The sequence below is a fragment of the Equus przewalskii genome, chromosome 20 (assembly GCF_037783145.1).
Source record: "Equus przewalskii isolate Varuska chromosome 20, EquPr2, whole genome shotgun sequence".
Taxonomy (NCBI): domain Eukaryota; kingdom Metazoa; phylum Chordata; class Mammalia; order Perissodactyla; family Equidae; genus Equus; species Equus przewalskii.
Genome location: NC_091850.1, coordinates 16,555,860 through 16,574,070, shown reverse-complemented (window position 1 = coordinate 16,574,070; position 18,211 = coordinate 16,555,860). Strand labels below are relative to the sequence as shown.

The following is an 18,211-nucleotide window of genomic DNA, read 5'->3' as shown; positions in this document are numbered from 1 at the left end:
ACTTAACCACTTGGCCCCAGGGCTGGCCCCTACTCTATCCTTCTTATGTTTATTGTCTGTGTGATATATCTTTACATTTAAAGTAAGTTTCTTATAGAAAGTATACAGTTAGGTTTTGTTACTTTAATCAGTCTGACAATCTCTGTCTTTTACTTGCAGTGTTTAGACTATATTTAACATAATTATCATATGAGTGGGTTTAAATCTATTATCTTGCTATTTGTTTTCTATTTGTCCCATCTATTCTTTGTTTCCTTTTTCCTGTCTTCTTTTAGGTCACTTGGGTTTTTTAAAACACTTTTATCATCACTATTGGCTACTGGCTATACCTCTTTGTTTTTTCAGGGATAGCTTTATAGCAGCAGTTGGGAAACCATGGCTCATGGGTGAAATCTGGCCCACTTTCTGTTTTTGTATATAAAGTTTTCTTGAAACACAGCCACCACTCATTTGTTTACATATTGTCTATGACTACTTTCATGCCACAACAGCAGGGTTGGGTAGCTGTAACAAAGACCACGTGACCCGTGTGGTCTTTGTTAAATAAAATATTGACCATCTGAACTTTTACAGAAAAAGTTTGCTGACCACTGCTCTATGGTTTAAATTTAAAAATTAAGATCCAGTAACAAAAGTCAATTCCTCAATTAATTACTCACATTGTTTTCTTGGTTCTTGTTGTTCTTCAAGAGTGTGATAATACAATTATGAATAAAGAAAGCAAGGGTAAGTACTCCAGTCAGCTGTGGAAACTGAAATCTTATCTCTAGGAGAAAAAGAGAGGGAAAAAACACATTAAAACTGACAACTAGAAAATTAATATGAGTAGCGAAAAATTGATTACTAAAAATCAGTTGTCTCTATTCTGTCCAGGGAATAAGAATATTAAAATGTCTTTACAAAGTTCCTGAAGGTCAGTATTATATTTGAGCAAAGCACTTGAAAGGGAAAGAAAAAGAATCAAGAAACAACTACTCTGTGAGGGTACTTTATATCAGTTGCTCCTATTTGAGGTTACAGAACAAGTATGTGACAGAGAAGGATTCAAATTCAGAGTCTGTCTGGCTCTAAAGTTCTTCCTCTTCTAATAGCAGAATTTGCCACAAAAATATCTTTAGAAGAGAAATCAGGGATGGGAGAATCGGTTACTTAACTTTCTTCAATGGCTAATCTAAAAAGCATTGCTTAAAAATACTGGAAATAAATGTCTACATAGAGGGGAATGGTTAAACTATGATACAGTTGCTCAGTGGTATACAGTATGTAAGAATTATGTCCTAGAGAAAGATTTTATGCTACAGCCAATGTTCATGATTCATATAGCATGTAAAATATGATTTTACTCTTATTTTAAAAAGTGTCTGTGTGTATATATATGCGTAAGCAAAGAAAAAAGACTGGAGGGGTATCCACGAAAGTATGAATAGTGGTTATCTCCGGCTAATGGGATTTATTTTAAATTAACCACTTAACCATATTCACTAAATTTTCTACAATAAACACAAAGTTATTTTGAAATAAGAATAATAACACATTTCAAAAGCACTGCCAATTTCTGTCTTTGAGGTCTGCTAATACAAAAATGAAAAAATTGTTTTTATGTAGAATAAGACCATGATTTACCTGAAAACAGTGCTGGATCTAGCCAAAGTAGGTGGCAAAGTGGAGAACAACGCATCTCAGGGCTTTCTTAGTGTAAAGAGTAGAAATGAGAAAAGAGAAGCCACTGATTTTTTGCTATAATATTTTAGGAAGGGAAGTGAGAACAACTAAGAATCAAGTGCTAGCTGTAAAAGAATTCAGGAGGTAAGGTCAAAAAAATTACATACTTTTGTTTCCCATCAAGTTTTTTGTTTGTCTGTTAGCTTTCATCTGAACTTTTTATCTGTGGGAGCAATTCAAAGCGTATTTTTCTTAGGAAAATTTTCCCCCGTTCTGTCTACAATCTTTTAAATTTTTTGCATTTCAGCAATAAAATAAAATGTGGGAGCAACTCTCATTTCTGTTTTTTTTTTTTTTTTTTAAAAAAACCTCTTAATAAATTGGGAATAGCAGGATGCTTTCTTAATAAGAAAAAGACTGATCATTTCACATCATCAGTCAGCATTATACATATGCAATTATAATACAGGCACCATTTTTGGGAGGATGCTAAAATTATTATTTACACATGACTTTATTATTTGCAGATATTCTTTGCACAGAAACAACTAAAAAACTTTTTAGTAAGAATTCAAAGTCATCAAATCACAAAGGAAGAGAGGAAGAAAAGAACTACAAGACAGCCATAAATCAATTAACATAATGGCAATACTAAGTCCATACCCATCAATAATTACTTTAAATGTAGATTGACTAAATCCTCCAACCAAAAGACACAGACTGGCTGAATGGATAATAAGACAAGACCCAACTAGATGCTGCCTACAAGAGACTCACTTCAGCTTTAAGGATAAACATAGACTGAAAGTGAAGGGATGAGAAAAGATTATCCATGCAAATGAAAACCAAAAGAAAGCAGGGCTATATTTACATCAGACAAAATAGACTTTAAGCCAAAGCTGTAACAAGAGACAAGGAAGATCATTCTATAATGATAAAGGGATTAATTCATCAAAAGGATATAACATTTGTAAATTTTTATGCTCCTAACACAGGAGCATCTTAATATGTGAAGCAAATATCAACAGATATGAAAGGAGAAATAGCAATATAATAATAGAAAAGAACTTCAATAACCCACTTTCAACAATGGACAGACCATCCAGACAGAAAATCAATAAGGAAACATTGGACTTATATGACATGTTAGATCAGATAAACGTAAGACATTTACAGAACACTCCATTCAACAGCAGCAGAATACACATTCTTCTCAAGTGTACATGGACCATTCTCCAGGATAGATCATATGTTAGGTGGCAAAACAAGTGTTAACAAATTTAAGATTGCAACTAAATGAAGCATCTTTTCCAACCACAATGGTATGAAACTAGAAATCAATTACAAGAAGAAAACTGGAAAAATGACAAATACGTGGAGATTAAACAACATGCTACTGAACAACCAATGAGTCAAAGAAGAAATCCAAAGAGAATTCAGTAAATATCTTGAGACAAATGAAAATGGAAACATAACATATCAAAAGATAAAGGATGCAGCAAAAACAGAAGAGGGAAGTTTATAATAAAAAAATCTCCCAATAAAGAAAAGTCTAGGTAGGACCAGATAGTTTCACTGGTCAATTCTACCAGAGATTTGAAAAAGAATTAATACTAATCTTTCTCAAACTCTCTGAAAAATAAAAGAGGAGGGAACACTTCCAAACTCATTTCCACAAGGCCAGCATTACCCTGATACCAAATCCAGACAAGAACACTATAAGAAAAGAAAATTATAGGCCAATATCCCTGATGAACAAAACATAAAAATCCTCAACAGAATATTAGCAAACTGAATTCAACAATACATTAAAAGAATCATACACCATGATCAAGTGGAATTTATTCCAGGGATGTGAGGATGGTTCAACATGCACAAATCAATCAATGTAACATACCACATTAACAAAATGAAGGATAAAAATTGATCATCTCAATAGAGGCAGAAAAAGTATTTTACAAATTTCAACATCCATTTGTAATAAGAACTCTCAAGAAACTAGGTAGACGGAATGTACATCAACATAATAAAGGCCATATATGACAAGTTCACAGCTCAATTCATACTTGACCATGAAAAGCTGAAAGCTTTCCCTCTAAGATCAGGAAAACACAAGGATGCCTACTCTCACCACTTTTATACAACATACTATTGGAAGTCCTACTCAGAGCAATTAAGCAAGAAAAAGTAATAAAAGTCATCCAAATTAGAAAGGAAGAAGTAAAACTGCCTCTATTTGCACATGACATGATATTATATATAGAAAATCCTAAAGACTCCACAAAAAAACTGTTGAATTAATAAATTCACTAAAGTTGCAGGATACGAAATCAATATACAAAAATCTGTTGCATTTCTATACACTAACAATGAACTATTAGAAAAGGAAATTAAGAAAACAATCCCATTTACAATGGCAACAAAAAGAATAAAATACTTAGGAATAAACTTGACTAAGGAAGTGAAAGATCCATAAATGGAAAACTACAAGATAATAATGAAAGAAATTGAAGAAGACACAGATAAATGGAAAGATATTCTATGCTCATGGGTTGGAAGAATTAATGTTGTTAAAATGTCCATACTACAAAGAAATCTACAGATTCAATGGAATCCCCATCAGAATTCCAATTTTCATATGAAAATGTGGTATTTTTAACAGAAATAGAACAAACAATCCTAAAATGTGTATTGAACCACAAATGACCCCAAATAGCCAAAGCAATCTTGAGAAAGAACAAAGCTGGTGGCATCATGCTTGCTGATTTCAAACCATATCACAAATCTATAGTAATCAAAACAGTATGGGACTGGCAAAAAACAGACACTTTGGTCAATGGAATAGAATGGAGAGCCCAGAAATAAACCCACACCTATATCGTCAATTAATTTATTACCAAGGGACTACGAATATACAATGGGAAAAGGACAGTCTCTTCAATAAATGGTGCTGGGCAAACTGGACAGCCTTATGCAAGAAAAATAAGACTAGACCCTTATCTTATATCATATACAAAAATCAACTCAAAATGGATTGGACCCTTGAATGTAAGACCTGAAACCATAAAACTCCCAGAAGAAAACATAAGGGATAAACTCCTTGAGATTGTTCTTGGCAGTGATTTTTTTGATTTGACACCAAAAGCAAAGGCAACAAAAGCAAAAATAAACAGGTGGGACTACATCAAACTAAAAAACTTCTGCACAGCAAAGGAAACCATTGATGAAATGAAAAGGAAACATACAGAATGGGTGAAAATGTTTGAAATCATATATCTGATAAGGGGTTAATATCCACAATATATAAATAACTCATACAACTCAATAGCACAAAAATAAACAATTTGATTAAAAAATGGGCAGAGGAACTAAATAACCCTTTTCTAAAGAAGACATACAAATAGGGGAACAGCCCCATGGCTGACTGGTTAAGTTTGTGTGCTCCACTTCAGTGGCCTGGGGTTGGCCAGTTCAGATCCTGAGCACGGACCTACACACTGCTCAACAAGCCATGCTGTGGTGGCAACCCCAACAGAAGACCTAGAAAGACCTACAACTAGGATATACAACTATGTACTGGGGCTTTGGGGAGGGAAAAAAAAGGAAGATTGGCAAAAGATGTTAGCTCAGGGCCAATCTTCCTCACCAACAAAAAAAAAAAAAAGAAAAGAAAAGAAAAGAAAGAAGACATACAAATGGCCAACAGATACACGTAATATTGCTCAACATCATTAATCATCGGGGGAATGCAAATCAAAACTACAATGAGATATCACCTAATACCTATTAAAATAGCTATCATCAAAAAGACAACAGATAAGTGCTGGTGAGCATGTGGAAAAAAGGGAACCCTTGTGCACTGGTGGTGAGAATGTAAACTGGTACAGCCACTAGGGAAATCAGAATGGAGGGTCTGCAAAAAATTTAAAATAGAACTACTATATGATCCAGCAATCCCACTTCTGGGCATATGTCCAAAGGAAATGAAAACACGATCTCAAAGAGATATCTGCACTCCCATGTTCATTGCAGCATTATTCACAATAGCTAAGACACGTGTCAATTATATCTCAATAAAGCAGAGAAAAAAAATTCAAAGTAAGGTAGCTAGAAAGAAAAAAAATACAAAAAATCAACATCTTATAATACCTGTAATAACTGGTTAGAAGATATAAAGACAAATTAAAAGGTACCATTCACAATAACAAAACAGACATTGCTAACAAAACAGACATTGTTAAAGTTATTCCTAGGCCATAACATGCCAAATTTATATTAAAATATTATAAAACTTGACTGTGGCAGCCATGTAAGTGTACTACTCAGATCTCATTTCAAGTGAGAACCTGATGCAAGGGTGCAGTTAGCTGATAGCCTCCAGCTGCAGCCCCTTTGGGATCTGCCGACCTATTCAAGCAGCAGTCACACGCTCCCTGGGCAGCTCCTGGCATAATGACTGAGCAAGCAGAGTACTACGGCTTGACCACTTTTCCCCAACCCTGGACTCCTCTGCAGACAATCTTTGCCAGAGCTTCACATTGGGTTGGCTAAAACTTTCTGAGTCTATTCCTACCCAGTCCTTCTCCTCTCCTTCTCTCCTTTCACAGATCTGAGCTACACTGTGGTCTGATGCAGCCACCTACTCCTGCTTGCTCTCCCTTCTATGTTTCATAAGTGCTCCCTCAATAAATTACTTGTACTTGTCACTCCATTTTGATGTCTGCTTACTGGAGAACTTGAACTGACACAACTGGTACTGGAAGTGGTCTAAGAAAGTGGCAGTGAAATAGGAATTGGGCACTGGATCACTTATCACCCAGCTTTGAATTATCTTCTCAGCAGTGCTTCAGCCATATCCCAAGGTTCTGACAGTGTTGTCATTATCATTGTTTTTCTACATATTCTTGTTGATTCAGAGAGAATGAATAAATGAGGCTATGGCACCTATGATCTCAACTTATCTTTTTAAATTTTCTTTGTATTTGACTATAGCAGCTCCATTAGGAATCCTATTTTTAGGCAGGGAATACAGGACTATTCTTCCTCTACCATATTGACCTCCTGAAGACCTAGAAGCCTGTCTCCTAGTTCAGCTAACCCCAAATAAGGGGGAAGGAGAGTCTGATAGCCAGCCAGAGAGTTACTTTTAGCTTAAAATAGACTGCTCTTCATGATCTGGCCTTTGCTTCTTTATCCTTATCTCCCATCACTTTCCCAGCAAGTATTCTTTCATTCCAGACATACAAATTCCTGTAATTTCCTAAATGGGTCATATCAGCTCAGGCCTTATCTGTTGTGTAAACTTGTTATTCCCTTGCCTGGCATACACCCCTTCCTCCAATTCTTCATTTAAAGAACTCCTTTCGGCCCTTAAAACATTCTCTATTTAGAACCCCTCTCTCATTCCCAATTTTTACTTACATGAATTCCTCTATATTACTATGTCTCATGTATATATCTTTGTACTATGATCGTTAATTCACAACTTGGTCTTACTGCTCAACTGTAAGTTCCTGGACGACAGTGGGCCATGTCTTTTTTTTGACAACGTATGGTACATAATCAGAGGCATTCATTTATTTTCAGAATGAAGGACTTTCAACCATGGAAATGGTCAAAAATTCTACTTTAAACTGTTCTTAAAAATGATTTTGCTTTTTGCTAAGATCTATTGGTTTTCAATAAGTTCTCTTCAATTTAGTTGATCTTTCCTGTCTCTCAGAGCAATCAACCTCCATTATCCCTAAGATGCCTCCTGAGGAACTTGTTAGTTGATCCTTTTCTAAGGCAGGTGATACCACCGTTGTTTCTAACTTGTCAAATTAAGTAGCTATCCAGCTTTTTCCAATTAGCCAACAAAACTATCTTTTTGAGTGAATTTCTTGAGAACTTGAGATCCCTTTTAACAGCTTTACTGAAACATAATTCACATATATGTCACCAATTTAATATGTACAATAAATAGTTTTTAGTAGATTAACCAACTTGTGCAACCATCACCACAGTACTTTATTCCCTTCTATTGACAAATAATATTCCATTGTATGAATATATCACTTCATTTAACCACTCATCGGTGATGGACATTTGGGTTCTTTCCACTTTTTGGCTATTATGAATAATGCTGCTATGAACATTCTTGTACAAGTTTTCGTATGGAAAATATGCCTTTTTAAAGACCTGAGACATTTACACTATGATCAGTGCACAGTAAATTAAAGAGAGATTTCTTCACAAAGTAGTTTTAAAGAAGACTCAAACTTCTGATCATTTTCAAACTGCCTACTTTTTTCCTTTGAGAAGGCATATTAAGAAAAGAAGTAGGCAGAGAAGGAAAAGATAATTGCAATACATTAATATGACAAAGGACACATATCTAGAATGTATGAAGAACTCCTATATATCAATAAGAAAAAAATAGTTAGAAAAATGGGCAAAAGACTTGAAGAGACACTTGACAAAAGAGGAAATCCAAATTGCCAATGAACATAAAAAAGGTGCTAACTTCATCAGCCACTGGAAAATGCAAATGAAAACCAAATACTACTACATACCCACCAGAAAGGCTAGATGGAAAAGACAGAAAATACAAGTGTTAGTGAAGATGCGGAGCAACTAGAACACTCAAACACTACTGGTGGGGAATGTAAATTGGTACAACCATTTTGGAGAGCTGTTTGGCAATATCTACCAAAGCAGAATATATGCACGCCCTTTGACCCAGCAATTCCACTCCTAGGTTTATACTCAAGAGAAAGCAGCCATGTGTTCACCAAAAGATAGGTATGAGAATGAAGACTAATGCCATAAACATAATAGTGAAAAACTGGAGACTACTCAACTGTCCCTTAACAGTAAAAGATAAAATGTGGCATAGTTATACAATGAAATACCAATGAGAACGAATGAACTACAAATACACACAATAATATGGATAAATATGACAATATAATGTTGATTAGAAGAAGCCAGACACCAAAGAATACATACTGTATATGCCATTTCTATTAAGTTAAACAAACAGGCAAGACTAACCTTTGGGTTAGAAGTTAGAACGTGGTTATCTTTGCAGGGAGATAGTGACTGGTAGGGAGAATGAGAGGGACTTCCAGGATGCTAGTAATTTCTGTTTTTGATCTGGGAGCTGGGTATCTTGTGTGTTCAGTTTGTGAAAATTAATCGAGCTGTACACTTAGAGTTGTGCACTTGTGTCTATGTAAGTTATACTTCAATAAAAAGTTCAAAAGCAAAACCAAAGAAACAGTGGGGCATACGTGTAAAAAATAAGAAGACAGAAATTCCATTATATTTGGAAGCATTATTAGGTATCAACAAGTGAATGGTAAAATGTAGTCTGCTCCTAATGGAAAGTGAATAACAAAACTATTTAAAGCATATGTGGTTAGAAAATTATTTTTTCTGGTTACAAATGAACACAATGCTGCTATCAAATGGCAAATCACCTGATAATCCTTGATAATCAGTGTCTGAAGTCTCTTTGAAGTCAGTCTCAAAGCATTTAACAGTTTTCACTTAAAAAATGTAATCAACTGTAGTCTTAAATGCGTACTAATTGTTAAAAGTTAATAGTATTACAAGGTTTCTAATGAAAACCAGCATTCTCTTGCTTCATACCTCCCATCCTGCATCCTGTTTCCCAGAGTCAACTAATTTTAACTCTGCTAACTCTTCAGCATATTTTAAATTTATAATCTAGCTTATTTTTAAGTAATATGCTTATATTCCTTTTCCTTTATTTTTAAATTTTAGACATAATTCATTGGTTTTCCACTAGAAGGCTTTAATTTATACCACTACTACCACTCATACTTTCCCATCTCCTATTCCCCCAATATAATTATACTTTTGATTTTTCAAAATCAATATTCAATGTTTTAATTTTTGTGATTATATATTATTCATTGTTAAGCCATGGACTGTATTATTACATTTTCTTCCTCACATAAAAATACTTTTGTTGACCTGTTTTTCTAAAGGTAATAATTGACTTTTTCCTTTTTGGCTGCCTAATTTTCTAGTTAACAGTAATTCTTTTCCAACTCTCCAAAAAAATGATACAACTCCACTCTAGCTATACAACACATTAAATAATATTTTCCATTTTATTTTTTCTTGGAAAAAAATGCCTCCTGGGGCCATCTGTCTACCTGCTGTAATCTGGGCTGGTTGCTCTCTAGGCCTGTTGCACAGCTGTTTCCTAGGATTTCCCTTCACCATCACTCTGGGTATTTCTTGATTTACTACTTCTTTTTGGTGGAGCACATTTTGCAGTTTTTTCCTGAGAAAGAGTGCATGGAAGGTAAAATTTTGTGAGACTTTACTTTCGGAAAATATATTATTCTCTAACACTTGACTGAGAGTTTGGTGGGATTAGAATTTTAGGTTAAAATAACTTATTCTGAGACATCTGATGACACTTCTGTTGTCTTCTAGCTTTCAGAGTTGTTAAAAAGTCTGATACTATCCTGATTTCAGACCTTTTGCATAGACCCTACTCTTCATCCCCAGAAGCTTTAAGGGTCTTCTCTTTATTCCTGGTACTTTGAAATTTTATGATGATATGCTTTGGTGTGAGTCTTAGTCACAGTGCTGGGCACTTCAGGCCCTTTACATCTAGAAACCCATGTTCTTCAGTTCTGGGGAAATTTCTTAAATTATCTCTTTGATAATTTCCTCCTCTTCATTTTCTCTCTTTATGGAACTATTTTTAGTTGGACATTGGGCCACCTAAATTAATGCTCTAATTTTCTTATATTTTCTCCATTTTTCCTTCTGCCCTCCCTCCCTCCCTTCCTTCTTTCTGTCCATCCATCCAACTGTCCATCCATTCATCCAAGATTTCTAGTCTATTTTTTGGGAAGTTAGCTTTATCTTCCAAATTTTCTTTGAATTCTGATTTCTATTATATTTTTGATCTAAGACCAAACTCCCTACTTTCCTTTCTTTCTTGGCATCCAAGTATTGTTTCATGGATCTATCACTTTCTTCTGTCACTATGAGGGTGTAATTTTTTGGGAAGTTTTCTTTTGTTCCCTCTTACTCTCTTTTCCCTTCAAGTTCCTTTTTTCTTTTCTGTTTTGTTTTCATGTAAGAGGCTTTCCACAAATATCTAGTGATCTGTGTCTATTTGTTTATATTTAAAAGTGAAGCACTAAAAACATGTATACTTAGTAGATATCTCAATAGTCTGACACAAGCAAGGTACCTGCTTTGGTAGAACCCAAATATTTGAGACTCTAGGTCTTTTCTCTTGGGCTTGTCAGTTTCTCCAGATGAGAATCCTCTATTATCCTATGCTATCAGCATTCTTGGAGCAAAGGAGTGAAGACAAGAGAGTTGGAGGGGTATAGGTGAGTGTATGGTCTCACCATTCAGCATATACGCTTTTGCTTAATCCCTGTTTTCAGACTAGCCTTATTCCCCCTCTTTGTTGTGTTTGTCAAACCTGAGTTCAGAGACTGATTCAGTTTCTTCCATCCCTTGCTAGGTTGAAGAGGGAAAGGAAGGGTTACATCTAACATTCCTGATAAAAAATTTCAAGAAATTCTCTCATTTTAAGTTCTCTTTACCCTTGCTTTCAGAGTTACACAAATGCCTCCAAATGCTGAAGCTTTCAAGGATTGTATGGCTCAAATTGGCCTCCTTTGTGTTGGAATCCCTCTCTACAGGTCCTTACACTTCAGCTTTCTCTTCTTTGCTGGCAGTACCAACCATCTATCAGTTTTCCAGCTTCTAAAACTATGTTGCTCTCTCTTGTCTGCTATTGTTTCTTCTATAGAGGCTCTTTGTGTTTGTTTTTTACATCTATTTCTTTACTGTTGTTTTAATGGGATTTAGGAAGGAGTAGAGATAAACACATTTATTCATTCAACAATTATTTACTGGGTACTCACTATATGCCAGGAAGTAGTATAAGCCTTGGAGATACAATAGTAATAGAGGAGTATAAAAAACAAAAACAAAGAACATCCCTTTTCTCAGAAAGCTAACTTTTTAAAGGAGACAGATACACAAGGAAAAAATAAATAAGGTATTCCTTACTGTCTGAACTTTCATTATCAAAATTCAAGAACCAAGTAGATTTGGAAACATTTATGGCTAAGTCCCTTGTTACCTTAACTTCTGCTACTTTCTATCTGAAACTCAGGAACTAAGCAGATTAGAATAATAGATATCACTCAATAATATTCCAACTCATTATCAAAATCAGAAACTTAATAAATTTAGATAGCCAGGGATACTTGCACATAAGATTTGGTAGTAATGAGAGCTCTAAAGAAAAATAAGGAAAAAGAAGGAGGGGTGGGAGTGGGCAGGACGTCAGGGAAGACCTCTCTAACGATACTAACGATGCAGATACCCGAGAGAGGACATGGGAATTTCATGTACAGGGAACAGTAAGTGCAAAGATTCTGAGTTAGGAGTGTGCTTGGTATTTTGAGGAACAGCAAGAAGACAGTGTGGCTGGAGTGGACTGAATGAGTGGGAAAGTAGTAGGGGATGAAATCAGAGAGGAAGTCAGGAGTCGAATCATATAGGGCCTGTGGACTTTATTCTGAATAAGATGGGAAACCATTAGAGGCTTTTGAAGTTTGTTTTAAAAACGTCACTTCAGCTGCTAGGTGTTGAACAGACTATGGAAGGGGGAGATGGAGTAGAAACTGTGAGACTAGTTAAGAGGTTACTACAATAATCAGATGAGAGATTAGTAGTTTGCCACAGTTCTTTTGGTGGAAACGCTAAGAAGTAGTCAGAGTCTTAGTTTATTTTGACAGTAGAGCTTATATGCTTTGCAGATATAGAGGGTGGAAAAAAAGGTCAAGTATGACTCCAAAGTTTTTGGCCTGAGCACATGGAAAATTGGAGCTACCATTTTCTGACATAGAGAAGAGCAGCTTAAGCAGGTTGGTGAGATGGGAGTGGATAAGGAAGGAAACAAGTATTTGATTTTTGTAAATTTAATTTTGAGATACCTGCTGGCCATCCACGTAGAGATGTAGAAGGGGCAGGCAGATATATGACTATGGATTTCAGTGGAGAGATCTGGGTTAGAAATATAAAATTGGGACTAGTTGCCATATAGACAATATAAACCCAGGTGGCTAGATGACATTACTTAGGGAATAAAGGTAGAGAGAAGGAGGTGAGGATAGTAAACCCTGGATGATTCCATCATTTAGAGGTCAGAAATATGAGGAGCAATTATGTGGAAGAATCAAGAGAGAATGGGATTTTAGAAGTTAAGTAAAGAAAGTGTTGTAAGATGGAGTAACCAAATGTGCCCTATGCTGCTGATAGGTTGAGTAAGAAGAGAAGTGAGGATTGGTCATTAGATTTGGCAAGATGAAGTCATGGGTCATCAAGACTGGACCATGAGTGGAATGACTGTGGCAAAAGCCTAACAGAAGTGAATTCAAGGCAAAATGAAAGATAAGTGGAGACAGTAAGCATAGGCAACTCTTTCAGTTTTTCTTTAAAAGGAAGCAATAGCTAGAGGGGAATGTGGGGTTATATGAGTTTTTCTTTTTAGATTGGGAGACAGGTTTATATACTGGTAGGAATAGTTCAGTAAAGGCAAAATTTGATGATATGATTAAGGAGAAAGAATGGATAACTGCAAAAGTAAAGTCCTTGAGTAGGCAGGAAAGGATAGGATGAAATACATGAGTACGTTTTTTCTCCTTATTTTTCCAGTTACCCGGGAGGGCGGGCAATGGGATCTACTGCGTTGAAAAACAAATTTTTAGAAACAAGAGTATATAAAAAAGGATTCAATCAGAACTACACGTTTATGTGAATTCTTCATCAGGACAGTAAAGATTCACACCCTCCAAAGTTCTCTGATTCTTAATAAGCTTTTACTAAAAAGATTTTCTGACATATTTTTATTCTTGAGAAGTTCTTCAATCGCAATAGAGTAATTAATTTCAGGACCATAAATATTAACACAAGCCTCTTTTAGTCCTCATGATTCTCCCTTCATATCATTTAGAAATGAAGTAAAGTGAAATAAATGGCTTAATATCTATTTAAATATGTTCTCTTTTCCATCTTCTAAATAACTATTTATATTCTCTGCTTCCCTCATATTTATCTCTAATGTTCTATCATTAGCAGAAAATTTTATCACTAAGACTCAACATAAATCAATGTGGATCTAATTTTAGGAAATAATATCCTAGACTATTTTTATCAATCAATGGAAGAACTAGCTTAAAGTTGCCATTTTCATCAGTGTCCAATTTTAAATACAAACAGAGAGAAGGATGCCTTTCAAGCCCCGGTACTTCCTTTATCCTGAATTTACACTGACCTTTTAGTCTTTGTGGGTTTCTAATAGAAATAAAAAATCAAAGCTAATACAGCCAAGATAATCTGAAAACAAGTAACCATGGTAACGTAAACAACAACTTCCAGTGACTACCAACTCAGTATACCTGGAAAACATAGGAATGTTGTAACAAAAGAAATAAAGATGTAGTGGACAAAAACTATAAAACTTTAGAGAGTAACACCAGATAAAGAATAGAGACTTGAAATTCTAGACTACCTGAATGGAAAGAGAGTGGTTTTTCCAAACCAGCAACGGAATTTTGTACTACTTTCTCCTTATTAGTTTTCAAGATACTAGTCTAAGAGTCACTTCTATTTTCTAATCTGACTCTTCATGTAGCATTATCCATTCATTGTTTCACGGTGCTTTTATCATGTCCCAAATCCTCTAAATTTGGGTGAAATTTTAGAAATTGCCAAGTTATAACATGAAAAAAAAAAAAGAGGGAGAGAGGGGCTAGCCCTGTTGCCGAGTGGTTAAGTTCTCGTGCTCTGCTTCAGTGGCCCAAGGGTTTCGCTGTTCAGATCCTGGGCACAGACATGGCACTGCTCATCAAGCCACATAGCAGAACCAGAAGGACGTACCACTAGAATATACAACTAGGTACTGGGGGGTTGCTTTGGGGAGAAGAAGAAGAAGAAAAAAGATTGGCACAGATATTAGCTCCGGTGCCAATCTTTAAAAAAAAAAAAGAAAGGAGGGAGGGAACACTTAATAATTACCATCTTAATTAGCCTGAAAAAGGCAATAGTAAAAAAAAAAAAATAACCCATAAGGAGAACAATGATGTTAATGAGCAGCGTTATCCACATATATTAATCACTGACCATGTTCTCAGTCTCTGAAATTCTAGGGGTATGTTTTCTCAGAAAAGTCGAGAGAATGAGTTCTTGATTTTTCAATTGCACTGTAACTCCAATGAACTTCAACTCCCAAATATAAATGACAAAGGGCCCTGGTTACCCCTAACTGCAAGAAAACCAGAGTAATTTCAACTGTACTTTTCTTTTTAGCTTAACAACATTAATAAAAAAACTCATAATAAAAAATTACCACTACTTGTTCTAGAATATCAATAGTTAACAATAGCTAACTTAAAGATCACATTATTGTAATTTATTAATTCTTTATTTGGCTATAACAGCTCACCTGGTACAAAAAATTCTGTTGGCATAAACCAGTGAAATTCCAAATGAAATCCCAAGTGAACAGCCTTAAAGGTGACGAGGAAAATCAAATAGAGAACGGACACTGTGCCTGTGAGAAAAAAATTCAGATTTTTTTTATCATTTATCACCTTTGTGTACTTTACAGACTATTTCAAAATCAAGCTTTGTTTCTACATTCTGAGCAAAGTTTGGAAAATTATTACCTTCATTGATTAAACCCACTAAAACCCAGGTGGGATGTAAAGAACAGAAACAAGCTATGTGAGTCATCAGAAAACAAAGCAAAAAACTATGTAGCAGGCCTAAGAAGAACCAGATATTCATATTGCTGAATCCAAAACTGCCTGATTTACTCATGAGCTGAGTTTAGTGGAGGAAACATGCAGAGAGCCCATTACAAAATAGCAAGGTTACATAGGAGAAAAAAAGACAACATAAAACTGAGTCTTATTCTTTGTATTGGAAGTATTAGAGAAGATCAACAAGTTGTTAAAGTCTGTCAGAATATCTAGTTTAAGAAGATAAAGAAAGAAAAGTAGTGAATGTGGATCATAAAACTACGTGAGAAAGGCAATAAGCCAAATAATCCGTGAACAATCTGATCTAGTATCTAGATGAGGTTTTGATTGGGTAGTACTATTTGCTAGATGGAAAGATTCTAGATTCCATTCACAGGTGTATACACAGGGTAAAGTGGGCACTTGGAATTTTTTAGTAGTCTAGAAGTTAGAGGATTATTCCTTTTAAGGAATTAAGTCCAGTCTTAATGGAATAGAGTTAGGTAATCCAAAAAGGTTTCCATAGGAATTAAATGTTAATTCCTCTAAAGAAGCCATCATTTTAAAAGAAAGGGAAAGCACCATAAAAAAGGGCCAAAACAGAATATCCTCAAGGACGTGGAGAATAATCAACCTGATTAGAAGTCTGATGATTGTTTTGCCCAATTGACCAAATTTTTCTCTAAGTCCATATGCTAACTCTACAAGATCTGTGTCATAGGAAAGTCAGCAAGCAAATCAGGAAACCACAAATGAGCTATATAAGCTCTACTGTGGGTTTGGAGCTTAGCTGCTTCAGAAGGGATGAAAATGAGAAGCCAAAGCTTATAAAATCACAACTCTTTATTTCCTGTGTGTGTCTGTGGCAGTCTTACAATGAATCCTATTGTGAGGCAGAGAGGTATAAAGAAATATCCTATACTCCTCCTTTGGTCTTCTGGAAACCCAAAAGCCACCTCCCTTGATGTGATGAGTAATCTAAGTATTTTATACTCCAGGAGATCAGGTCTACAGGGAGGAAGTGAAATCCTATAGTCTATTTGGGGTTATCAATTCTTTATGAATGATATCCTTCTCTTTAGTTAACCAGATCTGAGCTTTTGTTGGGGGTTCCTTTTGCCATCTTAAGGCTCAGTGTTGTAAAAAAAGATAGGGTCAAAATATTCCTTCAGTGATTCGAAAACTTCTGAAATTTCTTCATTGATTTTAGAAATTCCTAAAAAACAGGGCTCACAGAAAGGAGTCTGTTTCTTTAAGGAGGCAAGAGTATTCCAAGAATGAAAAAGCACTGAAGAAGAGAGTAAAAGCAGAATAAACCTAAGGAGCTTGAACTAGAGGATATCCCAGGTTGAAAGCCAGGTGATAATTCTATTCTACACTCTTAAATAGAAATTGTAGGAAGAAATATTCCATAACCTCCTTTAGTAGGTTCTAATATTTCCAACTCTCAGAACTGAGAATTCCTATAATAATCACTTTGAATCTCTCCTCCTGAAATCTTAGTTATTTCCTCTAGCTGTACCTTCAGAAGAAATGAGGAAGAGTTGTTCAGTAAGGATAGAATAGGAAACCCAATAACTAGTCCTAAAAAAAAAAAAACGAGAACCTGACTTGAAATGGTCATCCACATTTTTCTCTGTGCCAAACTCCATAAAGAAAATAAAAAAGCAGGGTAACATATGAGTGGACAAATTAAACACAGATGAACAAGCCTGGAAGATAATGTTCTCCCCAGCCACAGAATTCAGCACGTATTTATCTGCTGCACAGAGGTTCCACAACACAGTGCCTCGACTTACCTAGGATATTAAATTTTGAAAAAAATGAAGGAGATTTGAAATTGAGCAGTGGCAGGAGGAGCCCTATGAGGTAAAAAGGCACTGTCTTGGACTTATTCCACCACTTTTCAAACTGCTGAAGTCCTGTGTCACTGGCGTAGAAAATCATGGAGCCATTGTCAGGATGGTCACTACTCCCGGCACTTGGACAAATCACTGCAATAGGAAAGCATCAGATTAGAGAAGACCAGGAAGAACAGAAAATGACTACTCCCAGAGACTGACACTTGCTCTACCAACCTCAGCTTTTACCATGAATACTAAGCTTCTCCTTTTTGGAAAAAACAGACAGTTACATTTAGATATATTAGGAATCTTTTATCTGTAAATAATTAAAGGTGGGGGAATCTTAGAAAACTTTGAAGTATATCATTAATTCCTACTGGAAACTATAAAAATATCCCACTAAATATCCCTTGATTCTATTGCCAGAGAGAAAATACTAGGCTGGATGGTATTTGGTTTTATTTATACAATAATATAAGAAATATCACTCAGGGTAATTGTTCATTGTGCTAATAACCCATACAAAGGTAAAAGAACAGGTTTCTTCTAATGATAAACAAAATCTATGGGTTTGGAATAAAAGCTGAACATCACTGATATGGCTGCCATGGTATTGCCGAAACCTAATTACTGCTTATAGCTTAGGAATCTTGAATTCCAGCACTCCAGAGTAATTCTTCTGGAAGTTTATCACATATGATAGCAGCCTAAGAGGCTAGATGTTATCCAGAGAACCAGGAAATGAGGAAACTGTATTTTTCCTAATACTGATCTACAAGTGGCAATTTCTTCTGTTAATCAGATGGAACAGAAATTATTCTCACTGTGTTTCTAATTTCCTAATAGTGCTTTTGCTAATAATCAGCTCTTTGTAAAGAATTCTTAATGCTGTGAAAAATACAC

General features: G+C 35.3%; 1 protein-coding gene across 23 annotated transcripts in view; it reads right to left on the bottom strand.

The window, feature by feature from the left end:
- Positions 1-18,211, bottom strand: part of SLC38A9 (solute carrier family 38 member 9) — a 124,264-nt gene that overhangs the window by 21,285 nt on the left and 84,768 nt on the right. For all 23 annotated transcript variants that reach the window (XR_011530576.1, XR_011530579.1, XR_011530577.1 and 20 more), the window contains 3 exons: positions 17,264-17,458; positions 15,167-15,274; positions 660-766 (listed from right to left, as the gene is read on the bottom strand). Coding sequence is in view for 13 of the 23 variants with exons in the window: in XM_070587576.1 (XP_070443677.1) it covers positions 660-766; positions 15,167-15,274; positions 17,264-17,458 (410 nt within the window). In the remaining 10 variants the exon portion in view is untranslated. The remainder of the gene's footprint in view (positions 1-659; positions 767-15,166; positions 15,275-17,263; positions 17,459-18,211) is intronic.